Genomic DNA, 18819 nt, shown 5'->3' with positions numbered 1-18819 from the left:
GAACACAGGCTCTCCCAGGAATTCACACTGTCTTAGGGGAAGGCTCTCAACTATGAGCAGCCCACACTTAGGAGTGAATTGTGTTCCACCTCCTTGGGAGTGGAGAATCTACACAAATTATTTGGAATTCTGAGCAGATTTGTCTCTCATCCATTTTTTTCAAACACGTATTCTTATCAATGTGGACTCATGGATATTTATTTAATAGTTTGGGTATTGTTTTTGATCAGATTGTTCCAGCTTTGGCTATTGGAGCTCTTCCAGTTAGCTTCTGTGTCCCTATAACATACTCCCATCATTGTGGTTTTTTTTTTTTTTCCTTAACTTTCTTCCTTTCTGGGACTACAAAATGTTCCAAACTATCTGGTTTATTTCCTGCCCCTCCAAGGAGCCTTGGTTCCTTTTACTGGAGAATGGTATTAGAAACCAAATCTGGGTTCTTGGTGTGCTCATTGCTACTGGGGAATCCTTGCTTGTAGGATCTCTCTGGCTAATAAGTTGATTCCATACTATGCAGGAGTAAGATCTGTGTTTTGATTTGTTGCAGCTAGTATTTTACAGTCTAGTATTAATTACAATTTAGCTTCTTATAACCATGGTCTGTACAAAAATTGTTTTGACAGTTGATGCATGTCTGATGGCTATGTTAGGCTGGTCTGTCAGCTACTGTTCCCCCAAAGTCCAGTAGTCATGACAGTTTGGAATTGACCATTAGTTTATTTTTAATTAATTAAAGTTTATTACCTGATCAGCTAGATTCTAGTCATTCTACTTCTCTCCTCTCACCCCCACCCCCTTTGTGGTTTTCTCCCTCTACTAATATAGTGAAATGTTGTAATTGTTTTGATGCTAAGATGTCTGTAGTCTAGGCTGTTATTTAATTATTCTGTGTTGCCACTTAACATTAATTGTGGTTCAGAATGATACCAATGAAATAGTTTAAATAGTTGCGTATCATAGTTTGGCTCCCCCCAGGTTACATTATCTGTAAAACAAGAGCACTGCTACTGCTTCAGACCATCTAATTAGTCTGAGCTAGATATCATATTGATACCATAAGTTTAAATGAAGGCTTGATATAAACTATACACTCATGAACTTAGTATGCTTCTTAGACAAGATTCTAAAATGGATTATTAAAAGGATGTTTCCACAGTACTGTGAAATAAAAGTGTTATTCACAAAGGACAAGGAATTTTTCAATTATGCCAAAATTTTGATAGGATGATAGCTGTAGCACAGGTGTTTTCTCACATAGCCTTATGAACAAGATAAATGTGGCAGAATGTCAATGAGTTAGGTTGGTTTATAAATATTTCAACAACTGTAGCCAAATACCAATGATTCATATGTCACTGATAATTGGGAGGTGGGCCTAAGTCCATTTAACCTATCTCCTTACCAATGGGATGAGAGCACGCTGGGCAATTCTGAAAACGATCAGCTTCTGCAGAAAAGATTCAAAGGTGATTGTTAGCTCTTTCCTAAAGTGAAAGAAAATTTGTCTTCTTAAACAGGAAGGACCTATAGTAAGAATCACAATCATCGGCATTAACTCAAGAATAGGGAGGTATGGTTTAGGGAGTATCAGGTGTGAAAATTAAGGGTTTAAGTTAAACTAGTCAGCAGTCAATTGAACAAATATCAGAATAGGTAAAATAAGCTGAGACAGCATTACAAAGGAATATTGTACCCAGAACCAGGATGGCAGATTTCTGTCATACTCTCAGCAAGGCAGACACCACTGGAAAAGTATTCATTTTGGAAGTCACCCTTTAATGATGGCCTTTATTTTTTAAAGGGAAAACAAAATTGTGAGTTTAGTTCAATTCAGGCTAATTCAGGGCTTACTATGTATCAGATACTGTGTTAAACATTGTTCACACAACACTAAGACATGGGCCCTGTTCTTGAACTTGTGGTCCAGTAGAGGGAGACAGGCTGCTTAGCAAATGGCTGTAAGCACAATATAAGCTCTGCACAATGGGCTTTTGATGCCGAGTACAATTTAGCCCAGATTGTCAGAGGCCAGGGAGAACTTTCTTGAGAAAATGACACCTAAGAGGAGTCCGGAAAGGTATGCAGGATTTAGCCAAGAAGGGCAAGAAAGGTGGGGAAGGGAACCTTGCCCACAAGAAACCATTGAAGGGATTTTAAAAGTTTACCCCAAAGAAGCTACAATACGTAGTTCTGAACATTTGAATATATGATGAAAAGAATTAAATTTGTTTTTTGTGGCTCCTGAGAAAAGAAGACAAATGGAAGCAAATTTCAGTTCAGTATGTGAAAATTCATTTATTTAGTTGAACCTTATAGTAAAGTGCCCCAACAGAATGCAAATTCGATAAAATGGTGTTTGGTTCCATCTCATAGGTTCACATGATCATTTCATTAACCCAGAATAATGATTCTTTTTTTATACGATTGTTTTGGATCCCACTCACACACTAAAACCCTGCTATAATGCAATATCAATTACAGCTATCCAAACAAGGAGGCTACATTGGGAAATGGGAAACTTTATCATGGTATATTTTCAAGTAGAGGTTGGATGATAATTTGTTGGGGGTGCTGTGGAAGTGTTGATTAAATTTAGTATGGAGATGCCCTCCAAGATATCTTTCACCTCTGAGATCCTACAGCCCTCAAAAGAAATTTTATTTGATAGTTTCATGAATAAAAGCAGTGAGAATTAACAAATTCATAAATTAGGGTTTTATTTATCAATAAGGATAGAGAAGTTTCTTATGTTTCTTATTAAGCCTGGCAGAACTCTTCAATTGATAGAAAATGTAACACTATTCAAATGTACTTCCTTCTACTTATGGTTACAAATACCCTTAAATCAAATCAAAGCTTCAAACTTCAAACTTGTTTCCATTCCAAGCTAGTATGCTAAGCCTGTATGTCTGGTTCCCCCCCTCTACCAATTACTTACTGTAGTGATCAAGGGAAATTGTATACATTGCTGCTGGAAACTGAGAAGGGTGCTAACAACGTACATGTAACCTTCAAACTTTTCAGCAGCAGATAATACGGATCGAAGCAGAGGCACAACAAGTTTGCCATTCACTGTACACGGAAAATGTGCCACCTGGGAGCTAGGGTCTTCCAGTGATGAGATCAACTCTGGGCCATTCAAAGCAAAGATGTTAGCCTGCCGAGTAGAATGGGAGGATGCCTGTACCGGATGAAGAGAGGGACACTGTAGCTTAGGCTGCAGCAAGACATTCATACAAAGGGAAATATAAAGTCAGAGGAAAATTCTTAGCTATATTTTTATTATTGAATTCACGTGTTGACTGCTAGAGAATGTGCATCTACAAATATAACATGTATATTTCTTTTTTTTTTTTACAGAAAAACTATATACATTGATGGATAGAAGACAGTATGAAAAGAATTGTCCCTCTTTGAGATTAAGTACTTACAATTTTCTTTTGACTGTCTTTTCTACAATGAATGACTTCTGTAATAACAGAAAGTTTTAAAAATTAGCCCCAGCAATAAAACTATAAACAGATTAAGAATTCCTATCAGCAACGTTTTCTTTCCTTCTCTGATTCTTTGGAATTCAAAGTTACTAATTATCTTCAGTCGATTTTTTTTTTTAGGCTGTGCTGTGCAGCATGTGGGATCTTAGTTCCCCGACCAGGGATCGAACCTGTGCCCCCTGCATTAACCACTGGACCGTGAGGCAAGTCCATTCAGTCAAATATTTTTGAGCCAAATATATATAAAACAGCAGATGCATATATGTATTCCATTTTAAAATGTTAACAAAAAACAAAATCCAAAAAACCCTGAGGTAAGGTGGCATAAAAAAACTGCAAATATTTATTGGGACGGAAAGACAAAACTTCATAGTAATTATTGTTGGAATTGTAAAGTAAATAAACATACACTTCAATTGTGTAATAGGAGTGATTTGTCATTAAGGTCTTAACAGTTCAATAATGCATTTAATCTAACAAACTTTAGAAAGACAATATCATAAAATTGTCTTAAAACACTGCATGTTAGGTCATCATTAACATTAAAGATAAAGATGGCAAAACTCTGTACTCCTACCACATCATCATACTAGTCTCTGCATGTTACCTATCAAATTCGTTTGTAAGTCAGCTCATTTATCAATGTCAAATCCTATCTTATTGCACAGTGTCCAATTCAGCAATTTTCAACTACGTTGTAAAACTAAATAAAAGCAAAAATCCTTAGGAAAAATGTACTTGTCTTTTTTTCTTTTCAAGAGAAATAAAGTTGGGTCTAAGGAGCTGACGGAGTTCTGTTCAAACCCATTCCAGTAAAGGAAACTGTCAAAACATTTTTACCTTTAAAAAAATTTGAACACTACAAAAATTTTGCCATTTTTGTTCTCAATTCTTTCTGAAAAAAGTTTACAAAAATTATTAAGTAAATAAAATGTGGAAGAACTGAAGAAAATACTTGTGGTAAAAAAGAATAAATACTAGCTAAGGCCACCAGGGAGGGGTATACCCCACACACCGTTGATAAAAAGGATAGGAACCCATTGGTGGTTTGACATTTTTGAGGCCTGCAACATCAACAATGAAGAGTTGGTTCCATGAGCTGTCCAGAATTGTGCTGAAGGCAGTGCATTTATCAGCACAAGGATCCCTCTGATGTTCTTCCACACGGTCCAATTCTTTTGCCATCAGTCATTAATCAGACTCTAGCTACTAACTATTAGAAGAATATTCAACTAACAAAGGCTGAAACTGGGCATCAAAATTAACAATAGTTTATGGATGCTTCCCCTGCAAATTTCCAATAATAAAAATTTGCATAGAGAAGCTGGAATTTGAAAGGCTATAACTGTATGTTTTACATGAACTCTTTTAGTATCTTCATGAAAAAAGTTGTCTAGTAACATAAATTGCTTCTGCATCGGTTCCACAAACAAGACAAGGACCTAAAACATCCAAACTGTTCACAGACAAAGTCCTGTTGGGAAGCAAGCTTGTGATTTCAATACGGTCTTTGGCAGGGTCAGTGATGAGCCAGGAGCTTATAAGAGATTGATGAACATTAGCTTGGTTACTAATGCTATGAGACAAAAAAGTACTATTTCTTCCTCCTGGGAAAAGAAAAGAAAAGGTGAAAACTTCTTTCAAGACTAATTTTATACTAGTAAACATCTGAAATTCTAATACTTAAAAAAGGCGATGAATATATATTGGTTTTAATTCTCAAGAATAACTGGCTGATAATTCCATTATAACACATCACCATTTTTGACTAAAGGCTTAGTCAGTGATATTAAATACTCAAATTTCCATGGGATAATATGGCTATGAAACTTGAAATCTTCAGCAAAGCACAAGATTCATTTTGACCCTGTCTTCCTGTTTATTCTTTAACGGAAAGTCTCAGAAATGTACCAAAATGCCTAGAAGACAAGTAGAATAAATGTAGATAATATATGGAAATCAAAGTTCTTAGATAATCAAAAAATGAAAATTTCTGGATGTATTTCTACATGAATATTTCTAAAAATATATTTACTTCTATATGTCTAAAAATATAATCAACTTGCTTTAGATCTCCTTTTATTCTTCGCCTTTATTTCAGGTAAATGTTCTTAAAAGTAGAATTTAAGAACACTACCAGATTATACACTTTTATGTCTGACAGTGCTCTTCATTTAATGCAGGATTAAGTGGGGGCAGAAGCAGTATATTTCAGTTTTAGCCTTCATTTGAAATTTTCTTTCCTTTCAACTTTCTGCCAGATCAAATAAAGACAGATTTCATTTACTCAATAAATGGCTGAGTACCTACTCTATGCCAGGCGGTGTGCTAAGTGCTGGGAATACAAGGCAAAGTCCCTCATATCTTGAAGCTTAAAGATTAGTGAGTTTAAATCTTGCTGATTCTTAAAGCCCAACTCAACTTCCTTCTCTAAGAAGCCTTTGAAGATGACTCTAGTTCATGCTTCTCTTCCTTCTGGAACCCTCAGCACTTACACGCACCACTAATAACTTACTACTTTATAACATTTCTTGTATGATTTAACTTTGCATGCCCCCTTCTCCATAACTAAATTAAGTATTTTTTAAGGGCAGGTTGTATAGATTATATTTATTTTACCTTTTCACAGTGTCTAATATTGTTCTTGCGATACTAGGCACAGAATATAGTAAATGGCTCTTTCCAGTCTAACCAAGGTTCTTCAAACAGTAAAATCTCAAAGGCAAGATAGTGGGGGTAGGGGAAGAAGAAATAAAAAACCAAGTGCTTAGCTAATCCTTATTATTTATTAGAAACTAATAATATTCTTAGTTTCTCCATACATGCAGTTATTAGCATAGACGTGCTGCATGCTCTACACATGCGACACTTCTCCAGAATTTTTCTGGAGATGTTTCAGATTTTTCCTTCTTAGTTTTTGTTTACCTTTTACTGCTCCTATATTTTATATTACTCTTGAATACTGTGAAAATTAACATTAGACCACTGTGCTAAGTCTCCTCCCTGGTCTCCCTGCTTCTGCTTTTTCCATCCCTCTCCCCAGTCTATTTTCTACACAGTCGCCTAAGTGATTCTTTGGAAACGTAAGACAGATCACCCCACTCCCCTGCTCAAAATTCTCCAGTGGCTTTCTGTCACATTCAGAACAGAACCTGAAGCCCTCATCCCTGTCTGCAGAGTCCTCCGCAGCTCCTGCCACCTCCGCACACTCCCGGCCTGCTGAACTGCAGCCACACTGGCCTCCTTGCTGTTCTGTCTCAGGCCCTTGGAATTGGCTGTTTCCTCCACCTGGCACGCATTCCTGTGACTCGTGCCTCCACTTCCTCAGGTCTCTGCTCAAATGTTCTCCCTGCCAAGCGGCCCCTCCTCCACTAATTCTTCATCCTCCTGTTCTCTTCACTCTTCTTCATAGGCATCAGGGTATTTGGTCCAGATCTTTTCCTTCTTGCTGTCTCCTTTCCTACTTTGCTGTGCTCTACTGTGTCTTGCAGGGACAAACTCCTTTTTCCAGGCTCCCTTGCCATCTGCCTTCCAGGCAGACCCTGCCCATGGGAGGCACTACTGTGGGTGACTGGAAGGCAGACGGGGTCGGGTGGGGGAAGGAAAAGGCTCCAGGTTCCTGGCAACGACAACACAGCCTGTAATTCCAGCCCCGGCTGAGGTGGCACCTTTTCTGCTGATCCAGAACCAACTTGGACAGCACTTCCAACAGTACAGCAGAGGTATTAACAACTGTTGATTTCTGGCATTCCTCTTTTTTTGCTATTTGCTCTTCCAGCATCCCTCCCATTCCCTTTTGTTCTGCTAGCCCTTCTAACACACGTGAAACCAATTCCTTCTAAATCCAGGGTAGTTTCTGTTTTTCTGCTGGGACTTTTACTGAGACATTATCTATCTTACTTACTGTCTACTGGAATATTTGCTCTATGAGCCTCGAGGCTTTTCTGCTCACTGTCATGGGCTCTAACACCTAGAAGAGTGCCTAGCACGTGGTAGGGACTTGATAAACATTTGCTGAATGAATGAACAAATAAACTTTGGAACCACAGACAAACTCAAAAACAAGAAGGTTAGAAAATGCAAAAAAACAGAAACAAAAATACCTCTTGATTTTAAGTGTATAGTTTCTGGCTGACCTTTACTTACCTCTGTCTTTAATCAGGAGACAGGGCCTTTTAGTCTGAGGAGAAACCAGTACCTTAATACATAAAAGATCAACTTTGGTCTTGCCATACACCCTTGACAATGTAGTATAAGAGAGCTGTCAATGCCTATCCTATGGCATGAGGGCCCACAACAATGTACTCACAAACAAGACCCCTGGCTGTCCGAAGTTAGCCAGCTAACAGCATTTCTAGTCATCAGCAGTACAGTGGTCAGTAGCTGACAGTCAGATTTCAAGCCCTGTGATACTAGAATTTACCTTGAAGCCAGAGAATGGAAACATTTTGTCATTCCTTAATGTTAAAAATACGAGAATTTCTAATTTGGTATTTAAAAATATAATAAAATTACACACAAGAATCTTCATTAAAATTTTTTACCTTGGTGAAAGAGTGATGATTTCTCAGGTACATCTGTGGAGGCATCCCAATGCCAGAGAGATCCATCTTCAGAACAAGTAAATAGATGATCTGGGTTGGATGGGTGAAAGTGAACTTCCCACACTAAAAGATAAGAACCAAGGAGCTTATTCTTGTGTAGATTAGTTGAACAAACATCAAAACCCTGTCTCTAGGCATCACCTTCCATTAACCTCCATCACACACCTTCAAACTCCAAGCCTGTGATAAAAATCAAAGGCTTCAGGATCAAAGAAAAGACGTAACTCTCCAAATGGCTAAAACATGTAGATAAGATAAAGAAGTCAAGTAAATCTACTTGTGTATTGGGCCAGCAAATGAATGAAAATAAATGCTAGTCATTTGACCTATTACAATTTTTCTATGGAAAAGTATGACAATGGAATAATTCTGAAAAGATTTTTTGAAAATTGTTAAGTTCTCTTATTTTCAATTCCTGTGTCATTAACACATGAAGGTTATATTATTGGAAAGAGAGAGAAGACCATAAAAGTAGAATACAAATGAATTTCTAAGAGACATAGTCCAATTTTGGCTCATGCCAAGACTCTGGATTCTTCTGGCCTGTATCACAGAAATAGCAACTAGCTCCCAGCAAACCAAAACCTGGAAATGCTCCAAAAATCTGGATCCGGTTTCAAATGAAAGACTTAAGAAGCCAGCTTGGGACTGGGGACTCCTCAAGCTCTAAACTTTAAGGGAACTTTGTGTGCCAAGAGGTATCTGGGAGCCAAGGACTGCCCAGGACGTCTTAGGAAGACAGCTGCAGCATGAAGGTGAAACAGTAGTCTGTGAACAAGGGTTTTCGTGATTCTGGGTTAGGTAACCTTAGAGAGGCAGCATAGAAAGTGCTCAGAGTGTAGCATAAAAAGTGCAAGGCACATGTTTGCAAGCTGGCATTTTCATTCTGACAGTTACCACAATTAAACACGCCAGAAAACAAAAAGGTCACCTTCCTCCGGAAAGGAATGTGTGCTGGTGAGTCCCTGTGTAAAGTACATTCATACTGTTTCATTAAAACAAAGTAAAATAAAACAGCCTATACAGCCATTAGCAGACTGCCCAAATCTGGATTCTTATGTATTTATATACTTTCAAATTAGAAAACAAACCTCTATAAAACATCTTATTTCTAGCCAAGAGTCAAGATGAATTCAAAATACACTACAAGCCACTATACTGTGTGTTTTGTTGAACAATACAGGCTGGCGTTTAAAAATGGGCTGGTGAGAAGAGATCTGAAAGTTTGTAATTCTAACTACCACTAGGTTAGCAACAACAGGCTCTAAGGGCACACCTATTTCTTTTTATTCTTTTTACCTGGACATAGCCATACCTGGAAGAGGGAAAAAGTTTCTATTTGCTTCTTAAATATAATCTTAAAAATCATTTATCTGTCCAAAGTATTAATAATGTGAAACAAACTTAGAAGTTGCAATACTGGTATAATGTTTGCTCTTCTATAGTTTTACTGAAGCATTAATACCAACTTCTCTTAAGTCAGAATTTAAAACTATAATCCACCCTGACGTGGTGATAAAATGAAAAATTTCCGTTCAGCCAAAAACTCTCCACCAAAATCAAATGACAAACATGAAAAACAAGGCAAGAGCCTATATCTTTTGTTCTTGTTAAAAGAAAAAAAGAAAAAAGTACAATAATAAATCGAAGAACACACAGATTAGCAAATATAAAAAATAACAGCCTGCATTTGCATGGGAAAAGTGCATTCTCACATACTGGTGTGGCAATATAAACTCGTATTATTTTTATGTAGAACAATTTGACAACATGAATCACAGCTTTAAAATTATGCAAACTTTTGGACTCATCAATTCTATTTCTAAAAAACTATCCTAAGAAAAGAAGCACATAAAGATGAATATGTAAGGATAATCACTACGGTCTTGTGTATAATAATCAAACATGTTAAAGAATGTAAATTTCAAATAAAAAGGGATTAGTTAATTATTATAAATTTATACAATTCAGTAAAAAACTCTGCTGTAGAATGATCCGTAGGTATCATTATGGAAAGCTGCTTATAATACATTGTATAGCTCACACACCAAAAACTTATGTATCACCACAATACTTACTTTCAGCTTCATGAGCCTTCAGTAGAGACACGGGCATTGTACCTTGTCTAACATCCCAAATACTTAACATTCCATCCTGACCACCGGTAGCTACAACATGCTGCTGGTTGGGATGTCTATCAACACAGTGGAGTGGCACTCGGTCACCAGTCCTTTAATGGGAGATACAATGACTTCACACAGTTGTAAAGTATAATTTATCTTTGAATAACCTATGAAACCTGTTTCTTTCCAGTAACGAAACGATAATTTTGTGGCTGGAGCTACTGGCTAAACTTAAATCATGTCAAAAAACTGACTACGTTAAATATATCTCTAAATATTAAAATTTTGAGGGGGAATTAAAAGCCAGAGTTATTCATTCTCTCTTCAATTTGGACACATAAGGAACAAGATAATTTGATGGTAAGATATGCAAAACATTTCCATTTCTTGGCTTTTGAAAGACATTATATATCAACTAAACAGCATATTCCTTACTTCTACTCTACCTTATTTAATGCTTAGTTTATATAACTTTTTTTCCAGCTTGACACATGCTATTTTCTAATTAGAGAAGAGAAGATTGCACACATAGAAAGGGGATTTCTGCTCAAAAAAATATCTTGGATTGTATTTTTCTCCCAATCACATCTAGAGTGTATTATTAGTAGAATAGAATATTCTATTAATATATTAATAGAATATTCCCACTATTAATAGAATCATTTGATGAGCAAAAAGAAGTTCCCCATTAAATAACATAAACTTCAAAGAGATTAATATAAACTTCTGAATCAATACAACAAATATTTACCAAACGCAGCATGGTACTATCAAGCCCATCCAACTATACAGCTGACCCTTGAACAACATGGATCCACTTACATATGAATACTTTTCCACAGCGCTACATGAGCTGAGGCTGGTTGAATCTGCGGATGTGGAACCTCTGATACAGAGGATTCCACGTATATTGAGGGCTGACTATAAGTTATACAGGGATTTTCGAGTGTATAGAGGGTCAGTAACTCTAACCCCCTACATTGTTCAAGGGTCAACTGTATTTGCTTTATCAAATTTAGTCAGAGATTATTCTCTTAGCATGCAATTAAAATACAATATGGTTTAAAGTCAGTTGCTATAAACAGTCAAACAAATTTGCGTCACACTACTGAAATTACAAATCAAAACTTACAGTGATAATATCTGAGAGGGCTCATTTCCTTGTTGTCTAAAATCCCATATTTTTAACTGTCCAATTGAATTTACTGTAAGAATCTCAGGAGTTCGAAGGAAGGTTACAGCATGGAGTGTACTGCTATCTGCATTGTCTACAAATGAAGAAAACAGCATTGTGTGTTAACAGGTCCCCCTTTTCCATGAAAATTTTAAACTGCATTCCCTCCACTGATTGAAATATTACAAATGAAATTTTAAATAAGTCACAGTTTAATTTCTATAGAAAAATGCAATAATATACATGTTAAAATGGACTCTCCTTTAATAGAAAAATTGTATCACTCACAGGACATCTGAACTGTTTTCCAAATGGAGGGCTAAGTTTTCACTTATTTCTCTATTTCCACTTTAGGTTGTTACCCTCCATTTCTGAGACAGCTGTTCAGGTTCCTTTATATCCAACTTTACTTCCCTCTACTGCTTAACACAGAACCTCCATTCTATTGAGCCAAACACCATTGCTTCCTACAGAGCTCATTCTGACCTATATTATTCTGCTGACTTATCTCAAATCTATACATCTTTATCCTCATCAGCTCTCTTCTCCTCCATGAAGTCCTTCCTGATTGCTTTAACTGTCCTTTTCCTTTTCATAGTGTGTTTAAACTTATACCACTTAATTTACTATACACTTAAATTGTTTTGTGACCCTCGTCCAAACTGCCACCAGGCAGTGGTCCCTAAAAGCTAAACAAATAGTGTTCCTCAGAACTAAAAATCATAACAACACAACACACTGATTCATGGGCTCAATCCAGACGTTCTGATTTAGGAAGTCTACAGTGATGGCCTGTTAAAAATCTCCTCAGGCAAGCCTGTGCAAAGTATGGTTGAGAACTACTACACTAGAATAATCCTTCTAAAGCATGACACGGGGTACATCACCCTTTGCTCAAAAACTTTCAATGGCTCCGCAGTTGCCCACCTAACAAAACGTAACCTCTACAGCTGTGCATTAGATTCTTCACAACCTGACCACAATTTACCTTTCTTGTTTCATTTCTTACTTCTCCTATACAAATATCTAAAGTCAGGTCAAACTACACTTTCTGTCATTCTCTGAATGGTCTTACCCTGCCTCCATGCTGTTCCCTTTATCTGGTGTGCCACCTTTTAGTATTATTTATGGTTTGGAACCTAGATTAAATGGATTGCCACCTGCCCCTCAATTCTTTATCTGTTAATCCCCTCTGGCTCTCCTCTCCACAAATTTCTTTTTCTTCTAGTCACTCCTTCATACAGGCCTTATCAACATACTGTCTTGATAAAGGGATCCTGCTTTGTATATATTTAAATCCCTCAAACACCTAGCATTGCATTTACTTAGCACATGGTAGCTGCTCAATTACTATGCAATAGACTAAAGAAATAGGATTTTTCTTACCTATAGTTCTTATAGCTTCCTTGTGATCAGCTCTGAAGAGATTTATTCGACCATCTTCTCCAACTGTGACAATTTCTGGGTTGCTGCACACAACACCTGTGCATGGTGCACTGCTACAGGAAGGACTGCCTGGACCCGTGTGGTAATGAGCTGTTGTCCACTGCTGGCTGACTGACAGAGTCTACAGGTCACAAATGAGGCTATGATTAATCAAAGCAAAGCTCCAAAAAACTAGAGCTTTCCCCAACTAAAACTGTGTCTCACACCTTTCTAGAAACATAGTAACTCTTTTCCCTTTGTATTTCCAAGCATTAAGGTCTAGAAACTACTTCCATTAAAGCTCTGTATATACCGGATTGGATTCAAAAGAAACGCTTTTTAATAACATCCCAAACTTATCTCAAACTAAAGAAATGGTTTTTAGGTATCAGGTAATTATGTGTTCAAAGGCAACTCTAAATTCTTAAGGGGGCTGGCCTACATTTAAGAGAAAATCTTGTAGTGCTTTCCAAATGACTCCATTAAGAAAAATAGTTAAGACTTCCCTGGTGGCACAGTGGTTAAGAATCCACCTGCCAATGCAGAGGACACGGGTTCGAGCCCTGGTCCGGGAAGATCCCACATGCCGTGGAGCTACTAAGCCCGTGCGCCACAACTACTGAGCCTGCACTCTAGAGCCCGAGAGCCACAACTACTGAACCCGTGTGCTGCAACTACTGAAGCCCATGCACCTAGAGCCCGTGCTCTGCAACAAGAGAAGCCACCGCAATGAGAAGCCTGCGCAACACAACGAAAGAGTAGCCCCCGCTCGCTGCAACTAGAGAAAGCACGCGCGCAGCAACAAAAGACCCAACGCAGCCAAAAAAAGAAATAAATAAAAAATAAAAGCATTGCTGAAATAAACAGTAAAAAAAAAAAAAGAAAAATATTTAACTAGACCTGGCTCTTGTATTTACTAGGCATGCCTATTAGTAAGATGACCTTGATTAATCCCCAAATCTAAGTAAGCATTCTCTTCTCGCAACTTAAAACTTTTACTTCAAGGGGGCCTATTTTAAAGGACTGCCCTTACCACTGTGCTCTGAAGATCAGCAGTCAGGCTTTGGCACACACAAGAAAGGCATTGTAAAAAATGTCAAGCCTTCATATAGTATATCCTCTCTTTCAATTGAAACCTAGGTTCTATCTGAAGCAAAGTAGCTGTTTCTGTTCTCTCTCATGATGCTTGAGCTAGAAAATGTTCTTTCTTTCTTCAAAAGACCAGACTAGGATCTTAAAAGAGAATTACAGGAAAAGTACTTGCCAGAATACCATATTGTTAAATCTAACCTAAGAGGATATAAGAGATCCCCAATTTGAATGAAGGATCACACAAACATGGTTCTAGAATTAATCTACTAAAAGATGGGTAATACAATGATTTTTCCCCTCCATGTTTTAAGACTATAAAACTTTATTATTTGTGTCATTATTAAGTACAGTCTTCTTTAAACCTTCCTAAAAAAAATTAACATGCAAATTGAGATTTCAAACAAAAGTTCTTTACCTGGTTATTCGGATGGTGAAGGAAAACTGTTACACATCCTGTTGATGAAGCAGCTACAATTCTTTCCTGGTCAAAAAACTAAGAAAATTCTTGCTTGTTATAGATTCATAAATATTAGCAGGGAGGAAGCCATTTGTTTGACTCAATTAGTAGTACAACAATTTTAAAATGCAAAGAGCCTATAAATGCTAAGCAAATAAAATGTGAGAGTCAAAATTCCATTCCCACCACTTACTACCAGCTTTGAGACCCTGGCCAAGTTAAGTTCTCTAAGCCTTGGTAAACTTGCAAAACAGAGAACTAATCCCTGCTAGGCTGTTATGAGAACTCAAAAAGCAAAAACATGTAAAGTGCCTTACACAGTATTTGTCACATAGTACATGCTCCAAAGATCTTAGTCTCAGTGTTCTCATTAAGACAGAGATAACAGTATTTGATTCAACAAGCATGCGATGAGAATGAAATTAACTTATGTAAACGGTGCTTGGCAGATAGTAGATGGTCAATTAGGCAAACAAACAAGCTAGGATTAATTCCACATCCCCTTCCCCAGTCCTGATTCTGCCATTAAGCAGCTATATGATGTTGGCAAATCATGACCTATAGGGAACTCAGTTTCTTGTAAACCTGGGGTGAGACTAGACAAACTTTAAGGTCCTTTACATCTCTAAGTGTAAAGATCACTCTCAGTTTTTTAAAAGTTAGCTTTTGGATATTACACAGACTTACTTGTAAATCCATTACATCACCATGGTGTCTGATATCACACAATAACTGATGGTCTCCTTCAAATCCTCCATCAGAGTCCAAGTTCCCAAAATCTCCAATAGACCACAGTGAAACATAATTTTCCTGTAAAGCAGAAAATTTTATCTTGAGATGAAATATATGTCAAACTCTCCGAAATTAAAATTTGCCCTGCCTTCAATCAACCTTGCTTTAAAAGCATCCCAGGCAAATGGAATGATAATCATTAAAAAAGAGGAGATACGGGGCCATCGATGGCTCTGAGGTACAAGGCAACCGAGCCCGAAACGTGCATTTGGGGGACAGAGAAGGGCGAGAGGAGCCAGAAGACGAGAGAGTTCGCGCGCCGGCGGCCGGGGGCTCGGTTCCAGGAGGGAAGGAGGAGGAAGGGGCTTCCCGGGCCGGGAGCGGGGGTACCTCATTGTCCCAAGAGCCCGTGGCGAAAGTCTCCACGGTCTGCAGGCTCCCCGGAGGTACCGGTCGCCAGCGGGTCTTGCTGATTTTCTGTGACACAAACTTAGCATAAATTTCCTCCATGCCGAAAGCAACCAGGCCAGGGACAGCAAGAGGCACAGAGCGCGCCACTCAATCCCGCCCCTTCCCGCTGAGCCCTGATTGGAACGGACCGTACGAGGGACGGTGGCTGCAGAGAGCCAATTCTCCTCTGTAGGCAGTGCGGGAACGAACCACCAACCCTCAAGTGGGAGGTAGCTGGGACGCCCTGCCCCACCCAGGAGGCTCTGAACCCAGGCAAGGGTGTTTCCCGTTCTTGTGCTGTAGGACCTGCTCCTAATCTGCAAACGATATAGAAACACCGAGACAATACATTTGTGCAATAACTTTGCAATGTAAGACAAATTTAAGAGCAAAACCAAAACAAAATCAATGCAAGAGAAACGACCTAGTAGCCACACCTAAACATTGTCTTGCATTTCACCGCGCATAGAAAATATTCAAAATTCATAAATTCTCCTGGAAGTACGTCCGTCAACGTACCAATTTGTTATTCAAAACCTCTCCCTCCCCGTCCCCCAAACAAATCCTTTTCTTCAACGTTGTTAATACACACTGTCAGAAACTGGGGTTGCAATTCTGAGGACCCCAGTTCTAATTTGGACTCCCATTGCCTCTGTGACCATCCTCAATTCATTTATGTATATAATTAAGAATGATTTTTAATTGTGACGTCGACAGCTCAGGAATCAGAGCCTTAGGTTCCTTCGTGCTTTTGATTAGACCTATGATACACTCTCCCCTGCTTTTAAAAAAATTCCTCTTAGAATCCTGCCCATCTTTCAAGCACCCGTTCTTTCCTCTATCTTTTCCTGTTACTCCAGCCCATGATGATCTAAATAAACATGTCCCTTAATATCTAGACCACTAATAGCACTTATATTTTGCCCCCTGTTGCTAATTTTCTTTTGATGCAAATCTCCCCAATTTGAATGTAAATCTTATTACATACAAGAGGTATGACTTATTCATCTTAAAAAAAAAACTCCTTTATACTATATTCATAACTGTGTTGCTTGTTTCTTTAAAAGGGGCCATGATTTCTTTTCTAACTGATACTGGCAGTCCTATTTCCTAGCCACAGCTTATGGAGGCACCTCATGGAAATGCAGTCCATCTAGGTCAGCTTTAGAGAGTTTTCAGGTTCTTATTAAAGCTGACTGGTGTCGTTTTGTTTTGTTTTTAACTGGAAGACTATTAGGGAACAGCAGAGAGATGAAATAGAAAATTATTAGTCCCAAACTGACAATTTTATTCCCAATATTGAAGTAAAGAATACTGTTTCATTTATTATCGCAGAACACAGGGAAATAATATATAAGTATATTTAGGATTGGAAGTAGACTAGATACCACATTTGCTAAGGTCTGGTTAGAATACGAAAATTGTTGCTGACGCATAGCATCGATGTCTTGACATAGCTTTGTTTCCTTCCTTAAAAGTGTATTGGACTAAATGTGACTGGATTCTTCCAGTCTCAGTTCTGATCAGGAGTCAGCAAGTTGGATGCTACAGGCAATGTTCCTTGTCAGCTTCTCACTCAATGTCTTGCACAGCTGATAGCAACAAACCTGGTGTCCAGTCTAACGGTGGAATTTGTGAGGCTTAAATAGCTGAAAACGCACACTTGTGTTGGGCGAATAACACATTCGCCATAGGATACTGTAGTATTTTTAACCAAGTGCGCTGTCCTAAGGAGCAAAGGATTCCCCACGCTCCACCCCCCCACCCCAGGTCTCGGTATTCTTCCACTCTCTGAATTTGTGCTTTAGAGTTGAGAGCAAATCAGGGTCCCAAAGTCTCTGCTAACGAAACACTAACGTACTTGTCACAAGCCAGAGGCTGGAGTACTCGGGTTAGAGAAGACCTTTGCCCTCCAGTTCTATTAAGATTATCGAGGTTCCACCATAGGGAGCTCTGTCTCCAACCAACCTAAATATTAAGTCATTCATTGGGTTGGGTGAGGCAGGACGAAGGAAGCCCACCGTCTAACAATCTGGACAGATATAGGAGCAGACCCGCCGCTCTCAACAGCTGATCTAGCTGCGACTGCGAAGCCACCGGCAGCAGCGGAATGAGGTCCGCCCTGCCATCCCGCCACCGCGCTCGGTGACCAGAGCCGCAGTGAGGCTCACCACCGACCGCGCCAGGGCCCACCCCGCCTGACCACAGGACAAACTCAGCAAGGAGGCGTTGCGCAGCCCGAGGCCTCAGAAAGGCCACTCAGAGGTGGCGGTGTTGGTGGCGCTGACTCAGCGGGACCAACCCGCCACTCCCGGGCGGCCGCAGCGGCCCCTCACGCGGGCGGCAGCGCGTGAGGCCACCCCCGCCTCCTGCCCCACCCGGCCGCACCCGAGTCCGCGCGGCGTCACAAAGCGCATGCGTGCCGCGGGGGATGCCGGGAGCGCGCAGTGGCGGCAGCGGCGGCGACGACACTAGCAGCGGCGGCTACAGCGGGGACGCAAGCGGGGCGGTGACCGTGTGGGAGGTGGTCTCACTCTTGGGGAAGCTGCTGGGCACTGTCGCCGCGCTGAAGGTGGTTCTGTACCTGCTCCGGGTGTGCTTAGCGATGGCCTGGAAATCCGGCGGCGCCAGCCACTCGGAGCTAATCCACAACCTCCGCAGTAAGTGCCACCCCCGCCCGGTGTGGGGCAACTGGGGAAGGCCAGGCCTGAATCGGATCCCCTGGGCCGTCCGGAACGTTCCGTATACCCCTGTGCCTGCTGGAGGGCTTCGGCGCGCGGTTGCACCAGCGGTCCCGAACGGCAAGCGCTGGCGATTGCCTCCCCCGGGACCTGTCACTCATCGGCGACGTGCACGGGAACCAGAGAGAAAGAGCCAGGGGCCGCTGCTAGTGGGGCAGGGGCAGGCGTCTCCCCGCGGGCCTGGGGAAGGGGGCGCGGCACAGGTGGTGGGGCTGTCACTCGAGTCCGCCACCTCCCTGTCCGGGTCCGGCGGGCGAGGGGCGTGCCTTGGGGAGTGGGCTGTTGGCCAGGGCTCGTAGAGACTGGGCTGGAACTAAGGGGACCCCGCCCTCGACCCCCGCGTCTTCTCACTTCCTCCTCTGTCATATCAGTCGACCTAGCTGCAAGCTTTCTCCCCGGTTCTGCCTCCCCCGCCCTTCGTTTTTTCCTCTGGCGGGAGATGCCACCGTCTGATACTGGCGAGGGGAGGGAGAGGGAGATGAAAGTAATGTCATTGCGGATGCTGGGAGAAATTTCTGGGGCGGCTG

At 40.3% G+C, this 18819-nt stretch overlaps 2 protein-coding genes across 6 annotated transcripts in view; one reads left to right on the top strand and one right to left on the bottom strand.

Annotated features, from left to right (window-relative positions):
- Positions 1–2201: 2201 nt before the first annotated feature.
- NUP43 (nucleoporin 43) lies at positions 2202–15657 on the bottom strand. 3 transcript variants are annotated; one of them, XM_060029806.1, is made up of 9 exons: positions 15492–15657; positions 15057–15179; positions 14328–14405; positions 12782–12962; positions 11354–11489; positions 10177–10328; positions 8039–8161; positions 3432–3469; positions 2202–3181 (listed from the first exon to the last, which is right to left on the bottom strand). In XM_060029806.1, the coding sequence occupies exons 1-9, from the start codon at positions 15609–15611 to the stop codon at positions 2924–2926; spliced, it is 1209 nt and encodes a 402-aa protein (XP_059885789.1). In that variant the 5' UTR covers positions 15612–15657; the 3' UTR covers positions 2202–2923. The 3 variants fall into 3 exon arrangements, 2 of the variants coding, with proteins under 2 accessions (XP_059885789.1, XP_059885790.1); XR_009521896.1 differs by having other exon boundaries at positions 3075–3181; positions 3432–5101; XM_060029807.1 differs by lacking the exon at positions 2202–3181 and having other exon boundaries at positions 3265–5101.
- Positions 15658–17982: 2325 nt separating this feature from the next.
- Positions 17983–18819, top strand: part of PCMT1 (protein-L-isoaspartate (D-aspartate) O-methyltransferase) — a 46594-nt gene continuing 45757 nt past the window's right edge. For all 3 annotated transcript variants that reach the window (XM_060029802.1, XM_060029804.1, XM_060029803.1), the window contains exon 1: positions 17983–18211. In XM_060029802.1, coding sequence (XP_059885785.1) covers positions 17983–18211 — 229 coding nt within the window. The remainder of the gene's footprint in view (positions 18212–18819) is intronic.

This window comes from Delphinus delphis, chromosome 14, assembly GCF_949987515.2.
Source record: "Delphinus delphis chromosome 14, mDelDel1.2, whole genome shotgun sequence".
Taxonomy (NCBI): domain Eukaryota; kingdom Metazoa; phylum Chordata; class Mammalia; order Artiodactyla; family Delphinidae; genus Delphinus; species Delphinus delphis.
Note: the sequence above shows the minus strand (reverse complement) of the source record. Positions and strands in the feature narration are given on the sequence as shown.